A 19,471-nucleotide genomic window follows, 5' to 3' on the forward strand; every position below is an offset into this window, starting at 1 on the left:
CATCTCCAATGGTTTCCTGCTTGGATAGAGCTGTCACTCAGAGCTGAGAGGAGGAAACACTCACTGCAGGCAGCTTCTGCTTTTTACACACTGTTTGGTCCACCTCCAGGGCACTTGCAGTGGTGGTGGTCAGGACATCCACAGGATAGGGGGATAAGTATCTGATCACGGGGGTCAGACCACTGGGAGCCCCAGCAATCTCCTACACGACGCCCAGATAGTCTGAAGTAGTGTTTCCCAACCAGGGTTTCCACGCATGGTGGGAGTTTGTTTGGCCACAGCTGGAGGCACCCTAGTTGGGAAACACTGTTCTGAAGATTTGTTTTCAGAACACCAGCGCCATGCACTGTACTCGTGTATCTCCTGATATCCCATAGAGATGCATTAAGGTGACGTGTCTACACCACTCCGTGCATAAGGAGAGCCGCAGCGTCAGGCAGGAGATTGCGGGGGTCCCAGCTGTCGGAACCCCGTGTTAAAACGTTAGGGGATGGGGGTGTGGTTTGGTGATAAGAAGTTAAAGGGGTACTCTGCCCCTAGACATCCCCTATCCAAAGGATAGGGGATAAGATGTCTGATCGTGGGGGTCCCGCTGCTGGGAACTTCGCGATCACTCCTGCAGCTCCCCCTGTCATTTGCTACACGGAGTGAACTTCACACCGTACATGATGATGGGTAATACAGGGGCCAGGGTATCGTGACGTCACGGCCCACCCCCCTCAATACAAGTCTATGGGAGTGGGCGTGATGGCCACATATTTATTTCAGCACTACACCTGCGGGTGTTTATAGGCTTGGTATCCTATTTGTTTTTTATTTTGGTGTATAGGGGATAAGATGTCTAGGGGCGGAGTAGAAAGTTAAACAGATTTGTAAATTACTTCTATTAAAAAATCTTAATCCTTCCTGTACTTATTAGCTGCTGAAAACTACAGAGGAAATTATTTTCTTTTTAGAACACAGTGCTTTCTGCTGACATCTCTGTCCATTTCAGGAACTGTCCAGAGCAGCGTATATTTGCTATGGGGATTTTCTCCTACTCTGGACAGTTCTTAAAATGGACAGAGATGTCAGCAGAGAGCACTGTGCTCGCAATTCAGCAGAGAGCTCTGTGTTCCAAAAAGAAAAGAATTTCCTCTGTAGTATTCAGCAGCTAATAAGTACTGGAAGGATTAAGATTTTTTTTTAATAGAAGTAATTTACAAATCTGTTTAACTTTCTGGCACCAGTTGATTTAAAAAAAATTAAATGATAATTTCCACCAGAGTACCCCTTTAAGTACCAGAGTTCCCCTTTTAAATAAGTCTGTCTCGGTCATGCAACTTGCATGTTTTACCACATCCTCTATGTAGTGCTGCCATTAGATTTGCTGGGTGTGTATTGTGTGTTAAAAACCTTTTTAATAAAAATTGATCTGTTAAAAAAAAAAAAATAATAGTAAGTAAACTCCATTTAAAGTTTGTAGTAATTTATCAAATGACAACTTATACAGAGTATTTTGGTTTGTGGCATCTTGTTGAGGTCAGTGACTTTTCTGTTTCTTAAAAGCCCCTTGCTCTGGGTATGGTGGTTTTCCTGATATTTTACTAAATCCACTTTATATACGGACTAGACTGTAGTAGAAACAGTTAAACAGTTTTTTTTTTAATCAACCTGTGCCAGAAAGTTAAACAGATTTGTAAATTACTTGTATTTAAAAATCTTAATCCATCGACTACTTATCAGCTGCTGTTTGCTCGACAGGAAGTTCTTTTTGGATTTCCTTTCTGTCTGACCACCGTGCGCTCTGCTGACACCTCTGTCTGACACCGTGCGCTCTGCTGTGCATTTCAGGAACTGTCCAGAGTAGGAGAGGCTACTATGGGGATTTTCTCCTGCTCTAGACAGTTCCTAAAATTTACAAAGATGTCAGCAGAGAGCACTGTGGTCAGACAGAAAGGAAATTCAAAAAGAAAAGAATTTCTTGTGGAGCAAATAGCAGCTGATAAGTACTGGAAGGATTAAGATTTTTAAATAGAAGTAATTTACAAATCTGTTTAACTCTCTGGCAGCAGTTGATTTAAAGGGAACCAATCATCAGATTTTACCCTATATAACGCTTGGCAAAGCGTTATATAGGATAAAATCTTTATTTTCACTATTCCCGGGGGACGCTCCTGCCCCCAGGGATGGTGAAGATATGAAGTTATAAACTAGTCACCGCCGCCGCCGTAAGTAGTCCCCTGGGCGGGGAGCTCTTCTCATCTACTCCCGTTCTTCGGCCGGCAGCGACGCCCCCTCCGCTTGATTGATGTGCAGCGTCATCGCTCTGCTTAGTCTGTTCAGTGAGCGGAACAATGACGCGGCCCATCAATCAAGCGGAGGGGACGTCGCTGCCGGCCGAAGAACGGGAGTAGGTGAGAAGAGCTCCCCGCCCAGGGGACTACTTACGGAGGTGGCGGTGACTAGTTTATAACTTCATATCTTCACCATCCCTGGGGGCAGGAGCATCCCTCGGGGATGGTGAGGACAACAATTTTACCCTATATAACGCTTTACCAAGCATTATATAGGGTAAAATCTGATGATTGGTTCCCTTTAAAGAAAATGTTTTTTCCAGCAGAGTACCCCTTTATAGCATTGTGCATGTGAAGGAGCCCACCATTTAATATCTGAACCAGTCAGTAACACAGCTGTTGAATTTCAAGTATTAATATATTTCATACAACCATGTTTTGTCATTCTATGTCATTATGACATTTAATGCAGGCCGCAAATCAGGATTCACTCAGGGAAGTTGAATGGCTTCCTAACAATATGTTCAGTACAAGGTTCAGATTTATCCTCGGTTATAACCATATTTTTTTCTTACTGTCCTTTCTGTATTACTGTGTTTATACCGTCTGCTCGGTGAATGGATTGCTTTGCTTGTATGTATGCATGTAACCGTATAAAGCATGAAAACATCAGAATAAAGGAGTACTGTAACCTTGATTTTTAATTATGATCAGGGTCTGAAAATCTCCAGGATGTTCTTTGCAGTATTCATAGCTTTCTTCTTTCAATCTTTCTTATCAGTCATGATGTTGTAACATTTTTTTCTATTCATTGGCCTGTGATCGAAGGTTTTTGTCAGCTTTATAGTGAGTATTTAAAGTGCACCTGCTGTTTACATTTATATCTACAATGTTTTTCACCTCTGCAAGTTCGGTAGTGGTGGTTTTATGAAACAGACTTTTCCGAGAAGCATGGATAGCTTTGAATGGGGTTTTGTTTTTACCAGTTTTTATCATTTCAGAGTATCTGGTTTTTATTATCTACAGCTTGGTCCTTTTTGATTGGATAATAGAAAAGTTTCCCTACATTTTATACTTAGAAAATCATATAAAATTGTATACATATAGACATATCCAACACATTTACCTGTTCTTGTCTGATGGAAAATTGTAGTAAACCCTTTGTTTTTTGTAAATGAATAAAAAAAAACTTGGGAAAATATACTATATGTCTGACAGATACATTTTTATGTTTTTATGCAGACAATTTCACATTTTAAGTAACCTTCTAACATTAGCTGATTCGGCTATCTGTCTTAAGTGTGCGGAAGCCCCCAACTCTCCCTGACATCATCTGTAATGTGAAGGGTTGAGCATGTTGAATTTGAACTTCCCGACCCTAATGTTCTTTGAGGGATAAGCTGCTGCCAAGGCAGCAGCTTACCCCTCCTCTCTTCCTAGACAACAGATGAACATTCAGCCGTGTCAGCCAAACAAACGTTTGAAAGTGTATGGCCACCTTTAGAAATGTGACCCCCCCCCCCTTTTTATACTTTTACTGCACAGCAATGCTCCTGGCTGCTCACCTGTTCAGAGAAATACAGCCAGCCTAATTTGAATGGGACTTTGCTGTAAAGCCAGGGGTGTGGAAATTTAAAAAAAAACTACTTTTCCAAGGGACTAAAACGGAGAACAATTGTCCCTCATGAAAATCCACTTGTCCTGGTAGACAAAATAATTTTAAACAAAATAGTACGTAAATTTGGGGGTTTTCTTTTTTTCCGCCATTCACCTTGTGGTCAAACTTACACATTATTTTAATACTTTAGGTCGGCCTGATTATACCAAAACCAAATATTTGTTTCCTTCTTTAAAAAAATAATTCCTGACCCCCTATAACATTTTAACTTTTCCGTATACCGGGCTGTATAAGGACTAAATTTTTGGCCCGCAATATGCTGCATGTATCGGTACCATTTTTAGTATTGATCGGATTTTTTGAACACTTTTCACTTCATTTTTTCTGGGATATGATGTTATAAACATAAAAAAAACTCAATTCTTAGATTTTTTTTTTTTACATTAACGCCATTGACCGTACAGAATATAAAATGTTATTTTATAATAATTCGGACAATTACGCATGCGCCAATACCAAATGTTTTATTTTTATTATGTTAACATAATTTTTACATGGAAAAGGGGGAGGTGATAGCAACTTAATATGGAAGGGGTTAATGGGTGTTTTTTAAAAACTTTTATTAAACTTTTTTTTTTTTTTATACACTTTTTTTTATTAGGAGGAATCATTAGATTCAATGCATACAGATCAGTGCAGTTCTATTAATCTCCATTGATCTGAGTTCATTTGGTTGAGCCTGCTCAAGGCAGGCTCAATTAAATGCAGATCTATGGGGGCAACCATTAATACAGAGGTAAGGCCTCTGGCTACCTCCACAGGGGATCGCAGCCCCCCCCCCCCTGCGATCGCGCTGCAGGGGGAGGGGATCGATCCACCCCACTAGACCACCAGGGATGGTTATAAGAAACCTTTAGATTCCGCTGTTGACTTTGACATCGGTGATCTAAAGGGTTAATAGCCGGCCGCATGCCGGGCTATTAGCAGCGGCCTGAATCAGCCGGGGGCCGCCGGGTATGGAGCGGGCTCAAGTAATGAGCATGCTCCATACACCCTGAGCGCCGGTGTGAGGTGCAGACTTGCGTCCCATGCAAGTCTGCGCCCGCTCCTCCCATCAGTCTGCACCTCACAACGGCGTTATAAAAATAAAGTTGGTCCGGCCCTGCTTGCCCGATACAGGGCTAAATGTATGAAAAATTCACCTGCCCGGAACTACATGTCCCGGGTGTCGGGCGATAGGATTTCCACATCCCTGAAAGCAGATGACTGGGGTGCCACTATGCAGGAAAGACTGATCAGTGAGGGTCCTAGAGGTTGGACCCACAACTATCATAAAGTAATACTAGATCTTAGTTTTATGCTATCACGTTATGAGATGGAATACCCCTTTTGCTAACTCTGAGCATTGGCTAGCTGTCAGTCGAATGACCTTTTAGCCAGCATTTACAATTTCCCCCGGTCTTGTGGTCTTGTTTGTGAATATGCAGTTAATTTAGCCAAATATAAACTTTTTTAATAGACAAAAGTAAGCCACTGTCAGATAGCTTTGGTTATACAGGTACCCGAAAGACCTTAGTCTTGTTTGCTAGTCAGCAGTACTTGCTATGTGGTCTTTAAATCCATTACCATTTCTGTCACTTCATCATACGTGACAAGGCTATAAACCTTTTTTCTACCCCGTGTGCACTGTCTGTGTTTGGATACATTTGGATTCTTGATGCCTTACGGTATAGGCTCACCATTCTTTCTTTATTCCTGGTAACATTAAAAATCAATGCCTGTGTAATATTGTGTTTTACTACTTTTGCTTTATTATTATTATTTTTCTATAACTGTGAAGACAAGATAATGTTTCAGTCTGCATATAATGTTCTAATTACATGTGGAAAACAAGTCTATGTAATAAAGGGATATGAAAAGGAGCAATATACAGGAGAAGACTCCCATTTATCTTTTAGCAACTAAATATAGGGGGAGATTTATTAAGCTGTCCTTATACTAAGATTTTCTTTGTTGCTCAGATTTCACTTCTCATATTGCTCTGTTAAAATAAAAGCTGAGCTTTGCTTGGTCACTATGGGCAACAAAAATGAAAAACTAACTATAAGGACAGCTTAATAAATCTCCCCTATAATTGTTGTGTTGCTAATTCATAAATGGGAATCATCTGTATGTTGCTACTTTTTTTTTAAAGGGGTATTCCAGGCCAAAACTTTTTTTTATATATCAACTGGCTCCGGAAAGTTAAACAGATAACTTGCTGTTTTCTGTCTGCTTTCTGATGACTCACGTCCCGGGAGCTGTGCAGCTCCTATGGGGATATTTTCCCATCATGCATAGCTCCCGGGACGTGACATCATCATTGAGCAGTTAGACAGAAAACTTCAGAAGCTAATAACTATTGGAGGGATTAAGATTTTTTAATAGAAGTAATTTACAAATCTGTTTAACTTTCCGGAGCCAGTTAATATAAAAAAAAAAGGTTTTTGCCTGGAATACCACTTTAATGTCCTGGGTAATGTGTTTTGAAGTAGATGTGACTTGTTTCACGTAAGGGCCCATTTGGAATATTGCTGAATAAGTGAATTAGAACATTATATATCTTCTCTGAGTAGTTAAATTGAACAAGTTTCTCTTCATTTAGGAATAGTCAGCACTATGTACGCTACACAATCATTTCTACCTGCTCACAGATAAAAGGCAATCAGCTTTTTTTGGAGTATAAGAATGGGGAAACAATGGAGCAGGTGGATAAACTGCATGGCAGACTTCAAAGGAGCCAGACTTGACCCCACTGACTTTAATGGGGTCTGTCACGTTTGTGGCACTGTGTCCATCGAATGGACATTACCAGACAAAAATAGTGCTTTCTGTGTTTTGTCCAGCTATTTGAACAAGATCTACACCTAAGCCTCCGAGGCATGTGAACATAGCCATAGTTAAAGGGGTACTCCGGTGGATAACATGTTATCAAATCAACTGGCACCAGAAAGTTACACAGATTTGTATATTACTTCTGTTTAAAAATCTTAATCTTTCCAGTACTTATCAGCTGCTGTATGCTCCAGAGGAATTTGTGTAGTTCTTTCCAGTCTGACCACAGTGCTCTCTGCTGACACCTCTGTTTGTGTCAGGAACTGTCCAGAGTAGGAGCAAATCCCCATTGCAATCCTCTCCTGCTCTGGACAGTTCCTGACATGGACAGAGGTGTCAGCAGAGAGCACTTTGGTCATACGGGTAAGAATTACACAACTTTCTCTAGCACATACAACAGCTGATAAGTACTGGAAGGATTAAGATTTTTAAGTAGAAGTCTGATACAAATCTGTTTTCCATCGGAGTACCCCTTTAATCAATTGTTTTAATGCTAGCAATTGCAGAACCCAGTTCTACACAACCATATATAAAAATATGCATGGTCTGTTTTTTGAATAGGACCCATGCCCAAAATTTGCTTGGTGTAATTTGATTGCCTTGGAAACATGCAGTTGCGTCTCTTCATGCTTGGTCTAAAGCTTTATTGGCAATTTACGGTCATGTCGATTGCTTGTGATGAAGAAAATAAGAATCCCCTTAAATTCGGTAAATGAGAATTTCAATGGTTACATAACTGATAAAACATTTAATTTAAAATGTATTTTTAAGGTAGAACATCTAGAACTCAAAGCTGCTATTATAATAAATCCTGGTTGGATACTTGAGAAGATCATATTTTATTGCTATATTTTTCATGTTCAGACTTGCATTTTCTCATGACCCTTTCATTTAACTTAAAAGTCTAAATGAAAAATAAGAGCATTTTTACCAGTTGGTTTATATTCTTCTGCTGAAAGTAAGTTTATTTGTACCTATGCTTGTACTTCAGCATATGGCTGTAAGCACCAAGGATCATTTATCATTGAAAAGAAAGCAACACAATTAAAATACAACGTTGCTAAAATGTACTTATGGCTTAGAAGGGAGTATTAAATCACTTCTGGGGGCATCACATTCATTTTATTCCTCTGCTTATTATGTTCAGAATGAAAACTTAACATGAAATCTTAAGACATTTTCACTATGGAAACTGACCACTGAGACCACTAACCATAAAGCTCAAAAAGCACACAGTAAGGTATTTCATGCTGTTCAAAAACTTTGTGTATCTTAAAATCACATAACAAGTGTTTTTGTTTTTTTTAAATGAACTTTTTATGTGTCCTGTGTGAAACCTTTTTAATCCAGTATTTTTATTTATTTATTCTGATGTATTTTAGTTATGACCTTATACATGACTTTAATGAATTTATATTCTACCAGACTTTTAGCTTCAGGGCACATAAAGGAATTATTTTTGATTTAAAGGACATCTGCAGCGGAAAACACTGGGACCAATGACACTCCAGCCGACACGCCTCCTCCATGTAACTCTGCGGCAGCGTTCATGCCTCCCCGCCTCTCCCGTAGAACTGTATGGGGGCGGGGAGGGGGCAGGTCAACGCCATGTGCATTAGCCCTCACACTGAGCGCTAATACCGGGGCCCCGTTTAGGAGATTGCGGGGGGTCCCAGCAGTTGGACCACCCGCGATCAAACACTTATCCCCTATCCTGTGGATAGGGGATAAGTGTTTTCCGCTGCAGTTGTCCTTTAAGACTACTTTCATTGTGAAGACCATAATGCCTTGCAAAACTATGAAAACTGTTGTTTTGACTAAGTCATACAATGCAATGGACAAATCCACTAGTGGATAAACACAACCATCTCCAATGACAGCGTATAACTCCATAACTATGCCTGTTCATATGCCATTCTATCTTCCCAAGTTGGCTTGGCACTGAAATTGCTGGTCATCGCCTCTATGATGTCATATGCACTAGAACCAGACAACTCAGAAACTTCATAATATAAAGTTAAATGGGGTTATCCCATCTTGGCATGCTATTCCCATCCAACCCCTCATGAAATGTGCCTGAGGATGGAATGGAGCACACTGTGCATGTACAGTTAGCATTCAATTCATGATCTATGATTGTAAACATTCCCAAGTGCTGAGCAGGGTTGACTTTTGACTAAAGGAAAGGGTTATTCCAAATCCATGGGCTTCTTTAATCCACATAAAAAATTTACTATAGCAAATGCCCAAAATACTGGCTTACGTGACTTGTGCTACATTTATTTTGCCTTTTTATACACTTTCTAGGCATTTTTTAACCATGCGAGATAAGGTGACATGGCTTCCTGTGAGGAGGTGGTGATACAGTGCAACCGCATGTGCCAAAAGTGGTGCCAGAGTCTTTAAGATTTAGACGGTGTTGGTAAATCTGCCCCCAGTGACCAGGTTACAATCTGCATAAACACTGGATGGCATATGTTGGAGGGACTGGGCACATTTTGCAGATCTTTTATGTGACTGAATGTTCATGGCATTGTTTTCCCCCTGTAACATGTTTTTCTTGTGTTCCTCCATTGATAACACCATATTTTCCCAGCTTTAATACTCCTATGTAGCATTAGGTCTAAAGGCGCTGTGCTGCTGACACACTATGCTGTATTACTATACTATATCTCCTTTATGGATCCCATAAAGCTCTTTCTAATACCCAGAGTGATTGATTCTGTAAAAGATAACAGTGGGCTGTATTAAAATAGGACATTCCAACACCATTACTCTTGTCAGCATAAAAAAAGCTCATATACAAAAATGGGGGGAAAAAACATGGCAGACCAAACAGCTTTGTGCCGAGAAATGACTTATGTGCCTAGCTGTCATTTAGTCTTTATTCTTTTATAGGGATTGTGAGGAGGGAACTGTAATGCTGTGGTTAAGAAGTAGTGATATATGGGAGGCTTAAAATTAAAATGTCAGTAACATCTCAATCAAAATAGAAATGAAAGCTCTACTTCTACATTCCTTTTGTCTTATGCACAGAGTTTGTCATTTTATATAGTGACTAAAGAAAATAAATCAGAAGAAAAATGGAAATATTGGTTAGTGCCTTGAATTTTCCCTTACAGGAATCAGGCAGCCCTATTTTTAGCTCAGTGGGAGTCTCACTAAATGGCTTGCCAGAATCTTGCCTTTATTTCATATGTTGTGCAACCCTAATATCCTCAGGATAGGCCATTAATATTAGATTGGCACAGACCCAGCACACCATACCATTCAGCTGCTTAACCCCTTAAGGACGCAGGACGTAAATGTACGTCCTGGTGAGGTGGTACTTAACGCACCAGGACGTACATTTACGTCCTAAGCATAACCGTGGGCATCGGAGCGATGCCTGTGTCATGCGCGGCTGATCCCGGCTGCTAATCGCAGCCAGGGACCCGCCGGCAATGGCCGACGCCCGCGATCTCGCGGGCGTCCGCCATTAACCCCTCAGGTGCCGGGATCAATACAGATCCCGGCATCTGCGGCTGTTCGCGATTTAAATGAACGATCGGATCGCCCGCAGCGCTGCTGCGGGGATCCGATCATTCATAACGCCGCACAGAGGTCCCCTCTTCTTCCTCCGTGCGGCTCCCGGCGTCTCCTGCTCTGGTCTGTGATCGAGCAGACCAGAGCAGGAGATGACCGATAATACTGATCTGTTCTATGTCCTATACATAGAACAGATCAGTATTAGCAATCATGGTATTGCTATGAATAGTCCCCTATGGGGACTATTCAAGTGTAAAAAAATGTAAAAGTAAAAGTAAAAAAAAAGTGAAAAATCCCCTCCCCCAATAAAAAAGTAAAACGTCCGTTTTTTCCTATTTTACCCCCAAAAAGCGTAAAAAAACTTTTTTTATAGACATATTTGGTATCGCCGCGTGCGTAAATGTCCGAACTATTAAAATAAAATGTTAATGATCCCGTGCGGTGAACGGCGTGGACGGAAAAAAAATAAAAAAGTCCAAAATTCCTACTTTTTTAATACATTTTATAAAAAAAAAAATTATAAAAAATGTATTAAAAGTTTTTTATATGCAAATGTGGTATCAAAAAAAAGTACAGATGATGGCACAAAAAATGAGCCCCCATACCGCCGCTTATACGGAAAAATAAAAGTTAGAGGTCATCAAAATAAAGGGATTATAAACGTACTAATTTGGTTAAAAAGTTTGTGATTTTTTTTAAGCGCAACAATAATATAAAAGTATGTAATAATGGGTATCATTTTAATCGTATTGACCCTCAGAATAAAGAACACACGTCATTTTTACCATAAATTGTACGGCGTGAAAACAAAACCTTCCAAAATTAGCAAAATTGCGTTTTTCGTTTTAATTTCCCCACAAAAAGTGTTTTTTTGGTTGCGCCATACATTTTATGATATAATGAGTAATGTCATTACAAAGGACAACTGGTCGCGCAAAAAACAAGCCCTCATACTAGTCTGTGGATGAAAATATAAAAGAGTTATGATTTTTAGAAGGCGAGGAGGAAAAAATGAAAACGTAAAAATTAAATTGTCTGAGTCCTTTAAGGCCAAAATGGGCTGAGTCCTTAAGGGGTTAAAGGAGATATCCAGTGCTGAAAAACTTATCACCTATCCTAAGGATATGGGATAAGTTTCAGATCGCGGGAGGTCTGACCACTGGGGCCCCCCGCGATCTCCTGTACGGGGCCCCGGCAGCCCGAGGGAAGGGGGCGTGTTGACCACTCAATACAACGCTATGGCAGAGCTGGAGCGCTGCCTTTGGCAATCTCTGGCTCTGCCATAGCGATGTATTGAGGGAGCGTTTCAGCCGCCGCTTCGTGCGGTGGTCGACACCCGCTATCTGAGCAGAGAGCAGGGGCCCCGTACAGGAAATCGCGGGGGGGCCCCAGCGGTCGGACCCCCCCCCCCCCCCCCGCGATCTGAAACTGATCCCATATCCTTAGGGTAGGCAATACGTTTTTCAGCACTGGACTACCCCTTTAAGCGGTCTGTGGTACTTCACCAAGCATCAGAGCCTCTTCAGTGTTTTCTTCTGCCGTTTTTATACTTACCATCACTTTACTATTAGTAGGAACTGTACAAGTAATAGCAGCTTTGTCCCATTCATTTGTACTGTAGTATTTTTTGTCTACAGCAGTGTTTTTCAACCACGGTGCCTCCAGCTGTTTGAAAAAAAAAAAACAGCATGCCAGGACAACCGAAAGCTGTCAAAGCTTGTTCAGAGCCATAGCTGTCCGGGCATGCTGGGTATTTACTTTTGCAACAGCTGGAGACACACTGTGAGACACTGGTCTACAAGGGTTTGTAGTGTCTGTAGTAACCAGAAAACATTTACTCTATGCAAAGCATTTATAATATTCCTCCCTTTTACTGATATTCTTCTTTCTACTTGTTTTGTTTGTCCAACCAACATTTCAATAAGTCTAAAACAATGTCTAGTTGAATTGTTCCAGGCCAAAATGGCTTCTCCTTTTTTTAATGTTTTGTGAGGTTTTTAGGCATTCTGTTTTTGTTTTGTGTTCATAGTTCTTATTCCAATTTTGTCTATTGTTAACCAGAATAGTAGAGCCCTATTTTACATTGTAAGTAGGGGTGAAAGCAGAAATACAGGTTGGAAAATGTAATTGTAAAATTTCAGTTCGATTTATTTTCTATTGGGATGAGTTTGCCCAGTCTAGCTAGGTTCCTGAGCGCTTGACATTGTCACCACCTTTTATGCATCCTTTATAATACTAATTCAGTGATTTCGCAGCGCTGTACACTCAAATGCTGTATGTTTCTGGAAGCAATAAAGATGCTCCAGTTGTCTTCTCAGTGTTTCTACCATATTTCTCAGATGTTTTTTCATTCTCTTCGGTTTACTGTCCCATCACTCCTTTCTCCCATTCTTCTGGTCTTCTCTTACAGACATCTTTCACTGATCATGCACTTGCAGCCTTTATTTTTCTTCTTTATTGTATCTCCTGTCTATCCCAAACCTTTACAATAGTTCCTTAATATATAACGGTAAGTAGACGGCTTAAAATAAGACGCCAGATGTTTTCTTGTATTTTGGGTTGGATTTTATTTAAATATCAACATTGTTTTCATTTGCAGAATATTTGTTAATGATTTGAAGCTCATTTTACTGATCTTTCTGTTTTCTTTCAGCATCAAAATGGTACTGATGTGGACGAGTGGAGATACCTTTAAGACTGCTTACTTTATTCTCAACCAAGCTCCCTTCCAGTTCACTATCTGTGGCCTCCTGCAGGTTCTTGTGGACGTTGCCATTTTGTTGCAAGTGTACATATACAGCGTATACCCTCAGAAGCCAGTGTCACACACCACACATGCTACCAGTGCCAAAGCTCTGTGATGAAGAAAACATGTACTGTCTGATCATGTGCTTCCCAATTCTAGAACTGCTTTTGCACCAACATTGCACATGTTTGTATCTTGGAAGCTCTTTAACCAGCGTTTAAACCTTTTCAGTGTTTTTGTTTCCAAAGATTTTGCACAATGCTGTTACTGTCGGCTTTCATGCTTTTGTAAAGTTGTTGTCCTCAAGTCTAAATGAATTTATCACCAAACACTGGTTTGAAATCTGAAATATGTGCTCCCATGTATGCATGAGTATACTTTTGAATGCAGAGTCTATAGACCTATAATAGGATATCTGTGTCAGAATTATGTATTAGCAGTGTTAGGCTAGGCCAGCAGGCAGACTTTGCCAATCCTTTTAACAACATTGTGTTTTGCATTCATGGGCATCTAAAACATTGAGGTAGTCAGTGCTTCTGCTAAAGGGATCCACAGGGCAGGGGAGAGGAAACCAGACTCTGGAAATCTTCCATCAGTTCCCTATCCTACAAAGGACGAATAGTCGGGTGAGTGGACAAACATTGGACACTCTTAACTTAATATGGGGGCAAGTGATGAATTATATGAGCCAACACTTGAAAGGGTCCACTCTGTAGGACTCTTTGTTCTCTATGTACGCCCCTGTTTGTCAGATTGAAGAAATAACCTACCAATCATATCTGTGTTGTTGAAAAATACATCAAAATCTGTTTGAAATAAATGCTTTATAGCCTTGCTCATGGGACGAATTGGCAAACAACTACAAATGCTGTTGTCTATGTAACCCTATGCCAAACATTTGCGCTTCCTGTCCAGGTAGCCTGGAACACTGTGCTATGCAATGTATTTTACAGCGATTGAGCTAATACTCTGTATAAATATCAGATCACCAGTACGCCACTTGTTTCAGTACAACTCAATAAGGTAGTATTTCTTGCACTGCATGCTATAATGTTAAAATGTGGGAATAAGTTATAAGTGCTTGGATGTATTTGCATTGAATTTGGACCATCATTGTACAAATATTAAGGAAACACATTTAAAAATAGAGCTTTCCAAATTTATATAGCAGTTTTACATGTGCTTAGGCGGTCTTCAAGTGAGTCACCACACTGTAACAGCATTCCAGTTATGGGTGGCATGTTTACCATTGTCTATGGTCAAGGCCTTCACATGAATGTTACTGTACCCACGTGATGGTTTTTACTTGTATGCATAAGTTACATTCTACTCTTAATATTCAGTATAACCATTGTTACAATGCCTTGCCAGACCACAAAGAATGTCTATAATTCATTTTTTTTTTTTTTTAACGGTACTCAATTTCTACTTGAGTTTTTTCTTTTTTTTCTTTGTGGGTTTTTTCTTCATCAAATGTATTATTTTAATGGGACACTGTTAAAATATATTTAGATATATATATTTATGAAAGCAGACTGGTATGGCTACAAGGGCTCTGGTGTCTGTTATTACCAGAACCATGATTATGACAGTTGCGTAATGTAGTGACTTATAGCTATGCAGTTCTGTTGTTGAGAAGAATAGATTCCTAAACGAACAGACCTTACAGCTGTGTCCGCATAGCCTAAGATTTATGCTTTTATATTACATACCTTATGCATCACATATTTTATTCTTTAAAATGGTGTAAAAATTTGTATCAATCTGTACAAACCTGATGACTTGATTAAAATATCAGTTTTATGGGAACAGGTGTCATTTTTGTGATAAATTAGCAATAAAAATGTAGGAATCTACTATATTTCACTGTACATTATGCCAATTTAGTATATTAAAGTGGGTGCCTGTACATTATTAAGATACGAAGCATACTGTAGTCTTTCTGTAGGTCTCCCATCTTGCTCTAGGTTTCTATTGTCAAAACAAGCCCTTCTTTCGTACGTACCCACAACAGAATAAAGCACATACCAAGGTAAAGAGAACATTCAATTTGGGATCCATTATGGCGTCTAATTGAGAAAATAGAGGAAATGTGTCATCAGAAAAGGACTTATTGTTTAAATCTCGTTGTTATATTAAAGAAATACTCAAGGGAAATAAAATGTATCCCCTATCGACAGGATAAAGGATAAATTTCTGATTTCAAGGGGTAAGCACGCTGAAGTAAATCCAATACAATAAACACAAATAATTAATCCGATATAAATAGGTTTACAATAAAAAGTGACGCCACTGTATAGATAAGACAGGATCCACCATTCACAATAGGTGGTCAGAGCTCAACCTAAGTTTGCAGGGAACTACACCACTTTCCAATTACTTGCATGGACTAGTGTTGACATGGACTAGTGCACCCCTATACAACAAGGGAGCCAAATAATCTTTGTTCCATATGTTCTCGTGATCACTAATGGGTTGCAAAAGTCAGACCCCAATAACCGTAGCATTATGCCATATCATTTCAATATGATGTAACGCTAGAACATACTACTCCTCTAACTTTATTCCAAGTGGAATGTTCAAGTTGCTATAATCAACACATTGTCTGTGTCAACCAACATTGTTTGTGAAATAAGAAAAGCTCATTTTAAATTCTATAAAACATTGCTTTAGATATTAAAACCCATTTGCTTTAATAAGCTTCAACCGTTTGCTCCCTGGACATGTTAAATTATTTTAATTCCGCCATCAGTATTAAGCAATTTTTTTTATAAGTGAGTCTATAATTATGTGTTAAATTATTTTTACTGGGGTGATATCTTTATAATAGGCCTGTCTAGCTGACAGCAGTTTGCAGGATTTTTAGAATACTTTATCCATGGTACATTTCCCTTCTCTTTCTAAAAAGGGAAAAAAAAGCTTTTCTAAATAATCATTTCAATTTGAGAAGCATATGCCAGTACTATGGTTTAGTTGCCAATCATAGTTCCAGTAGTTCTATTACCTTGTCATCTAATTAACCATTGTGCCATGTAAGGGGTGGTGGGGTAGCGTTCCCGTCATGGAAACACCAGACCCATAAACAAAGTGTCAGACATATTCTCTGATCAATTTATTAGCTGATCTGCATCTGTCCACATAGTATGCTGGCCTTACATAAGGTATCATGTGGAGGAACATATGGTCCTTAATATACCTAGTGGTTGTATAATGGCTTATACCAATGGCTCTAGCAATGTATGTGTACAGTTGTAGTGCATCCATCACTGCAGTTTGCACATATTATCTGTAGTTGCTAGTTTCCAGAACAGGTCAGATTTAACTTTTATATGAGCTATTACATTATATATTATCTAAGGTTACTTTCACACTGCCGTTGTGCCCCGAACGTAAACGTAGGCTCTTTTTTTTTCCCCCCAGCCTTCAATGGTCGTTATCAGGACTGGGCACAACGGCAATAACGGGCCCCGATGGATCCCATTTACTATAATGGGGTCCATCAGGTGCATTTATTTTGTAGCGGGAGAAAGAGGGCATCTGCAGGATTCTTTCTCCAAGTCTCCACTGATGGCCGTCACACTGCTGTGTCCCAACGGCAGTGTGAAAGAAGCCTAACATAAAGGTCCCAAACAGCTAAAAATGGGTTTTTATTTAAAAACTATGCATCTCTGTCTGTGTACTAGATTACTTTGGAGATATACACATAAATCCTTCCTTAACTTGTCTCTGAATCTAACATATCCCATGGTATATGGTGTGACCTTGACATCTACAGGGTGGGCCATTTATATGGATACACCTTAATATAATGGGAATGGTTGGTGATATTAACTTCCTGTTTGTGGCACATTAGTATATGTGAGGGGAGAAACTTTTCAAGATGGGTGGTGACCCTGGCGTCCATTTTGAAGTCGGCCATTTTGAATCCAACTTTTGTCTTTTCAATAGGAAGAGGGTCATGTGACACATCAAACCTATTGGGAATTTCACAAGAAAAACAATGATGCTTGGTTTTAACGTAACATTATTCTTTCATGAGTTATTTACAATTTTCTGACCACTTATAAAATGTGTTCAATGTGCTGCCCATTGTGTTGGATTGTCAATGCAACCCTCTTCTCCCACTCTTCACACACTGATAGCAACACCACAGGAGAAATGCTAGCACAGGCTTCCAGTATCCGTAGTTTCATGGGCAAAACAAAAATTGGAACAGGACCCTCAGTTTACGCGGAAGATTTTGTTCAGTGATGAGGTAAACTTTTATGTGAATGGTGAAGTTAACAAACAAAACCACCGCTATTGGTCTGACTTTAACCCACATTGGATAGATCCCTCCAAGACTGTTGAAACACAAAAATTGATGGTATGGTGTGGTATATGGGGTAAAAAGATAGTGGGGCCATTCTTCATCAATGGAAATCTCAAGGCCACAGGATATGAGAAATTGCTACATGATGATGTGTTTCCCTCTTTATGCACTGAAGCTTGCACGTTCCCTGAGTTTTTCCAGCAAGATGGTGCACCACCACATTATGGGTGTCAGGTCTGAGCATTCCTAGATGAACAGTTTCCTGGAAAGGGGATTGGTCATCGTGGGCCAGTTGAATGGCCCCCAAGGTCTCCCGATCTGACCCCTTAGACTTTTATCTTTGGGGTCATCTGAAGGCAATTGTCTAAGCTGTGAAGATACGAGATGTACAGCACCTTAAACTACGGATACTGGAAGCCTGTGCTAGCATTTCTCCTGCGGTGTTGCTATCAGTGTGTGAAGAGTGGGAGAAGAGGGTTGCATTGACAAGCCAACACAATGGGCAGCACATTGAACACATTTTATAAGTGGTCAGAAACTTGTAAATAACTCATGAAAGAATAAAGTTACGTTAAAACCAAGGACATCATTGTTTTTCTTGTGAAATTCCCAATAAGTTTGATGTGTCACATGACCCTCTTCCTATTGAAAAAGCAAAAGTTGGATTCAAAATGGCCAACTTCAAAATGGCCGCCGTGGTCACCACCCATCTTGAAAAGTTTCCCCCTCACATATATTAATGTGCCACAAACAGGAAGTTAATATCACCAACCATTCCCATTTTATTAAGGTGTATCCATATAAATGGCCCACCCTGTATAAGATATCCATTTACCATAAGCCTCCTATGTTAAAAAAAAAACATGTTAACATGTAAGTCATTTTACTGCCTTTGATGATGAAAAGCTTGTGGCCAACTATAGGCAGTTAGCTAGACTCCCCAAATAAAGGAGTGGTTCTGCAGGTGGTGACCACAGACCACTTCTCAGTTCCTATGCCTCCTGGCTGATGTTTTGGTCACTTTAGAATGCTGACGGTGCTTCCACTCTAGTGGCTCAGGTAGTGCAGCTCATCCAGGATGGCACATCAATGCGAGCTGTGGCAAGAAGGTTTGCTGTGTCTGTCACGTCCACAGGTGGGGGTTTTACTTACAGTCCAACACCATGCAGGATGTTTGGCATTTGCCAGAGAACACCAAGATTGGCAAATTCGCCACTGGTGCCCTGTTCTCTTCAGATGAAAGCAGGTTCACACTGAGCACATGTGACAGAGTCTGGAGATGCTGTGGAGAATGTTCTGCATCCTGCAACATCCTCCAGCATGACCGGTTTGGTGGTGGATCTGTAATGGTGTGGTGTGGCATTTCTTTGGGGAGCCGCACAGCCCTCCATGTGCTTGCCGGAGGTAGCCTGACTGCCATTAGCTACCGAGATGAGATCCTCAGACCTCTTGTGAGACCATATGCTGGTGCGGTTGGCCCTGGGTTCCTCCTAATGCAAGACATTGCTAGACCTCATGTGGCTGGAGTGTGTCAGCAGTTTCTGCAAGAGGAAGGCATTGATGCTATGGACTGGCCCGCCCGTTCCCCAGACCTGAATCAAATTGAGCACATCTAGGACATCATGTCTTGCTCCACCCACCAATGCCATCTTGCACCACAGACGGTCCAGGAGTTGTCTAATGCTTTAGTCTAGGTCTGGGAGGACATCCTTCAGGAGACCATCAGGAGTATGCCCAGGTGTGTCATACGAGCATGTGGTGGCCACACACACTACTGAGCCTCATTTTGACTTTTATAAGGACAATACATTAAAGTTGGATCAGCTTGTAGTGTGGTTTTCCACTTTGATAGTGAGTGTGACTCCATATCCAGACCTCCATGGGTTGATAAATGTGTTTTTCCATTGATAATTTTTGTGTGATTTTGTTGTCAGCACATTCCACTATGTAAAAATGAAAGTATTTCATACGATTAGTTAATTCATTCAGATCTAGGATGTGTTATCTTAGTGTTTTTTTTTTTTGTGTGTATTTTTTTGAGCAGTGTATTTTATAAGACTCTGTTCCCATCTGCGCCATAAACGGCTTTAACATATTATAGGGAACTGCCAAGGTGT

At 40.2% G+C, this 19,471-nt stretch overlaps 1 protein-coding gene across 3 annotated transcripts in view; it reads left to right on the forward strand.

Moving 5' to 3' along the window:
- SLC66A2 (solute carrier family 66 member 2) overlaps positions 1–14,921 on the forward strand; it is a 94,646-nt gene extending 79,725 nt beyond the window's left edge. For 2 of the 3 annotated variants that reach the window (XM_056521367.1, XM_056521368.1), the window contains exon 6: positions 12,950–14,920. In XM_056521367.1, the coding sequence (XP_056377342.1) occupies positions 12,950–13,157 (208 nt within the window). In that variant the 3' untranslated portion in view covers positions 13,158–14,920. Of the gene's footprint in view, positions 1–12,949 lie in introns of all 3 variants that reach the window. The other variant, XM_056521369.1, reaches the window with a different exon arrangement.
- The last annotated feature ends 4,550 nt before the right edge of the window (positions 14,922–19,471 follow it).

Source organism: Hyla sarda, chromosome 5 (genome assembly GCF_029499605.1).
Source record: "Hyla sarda isolate aHylSar1 chromosome 5, aHylSar1.hap1, whole genome shotgun sequence".
Taxonomy (NCBI): Eukaryota; Metazoa; Chordata; class Amphibia; order Anura; family Hylidae; genus Hyla; species Hyla sarda.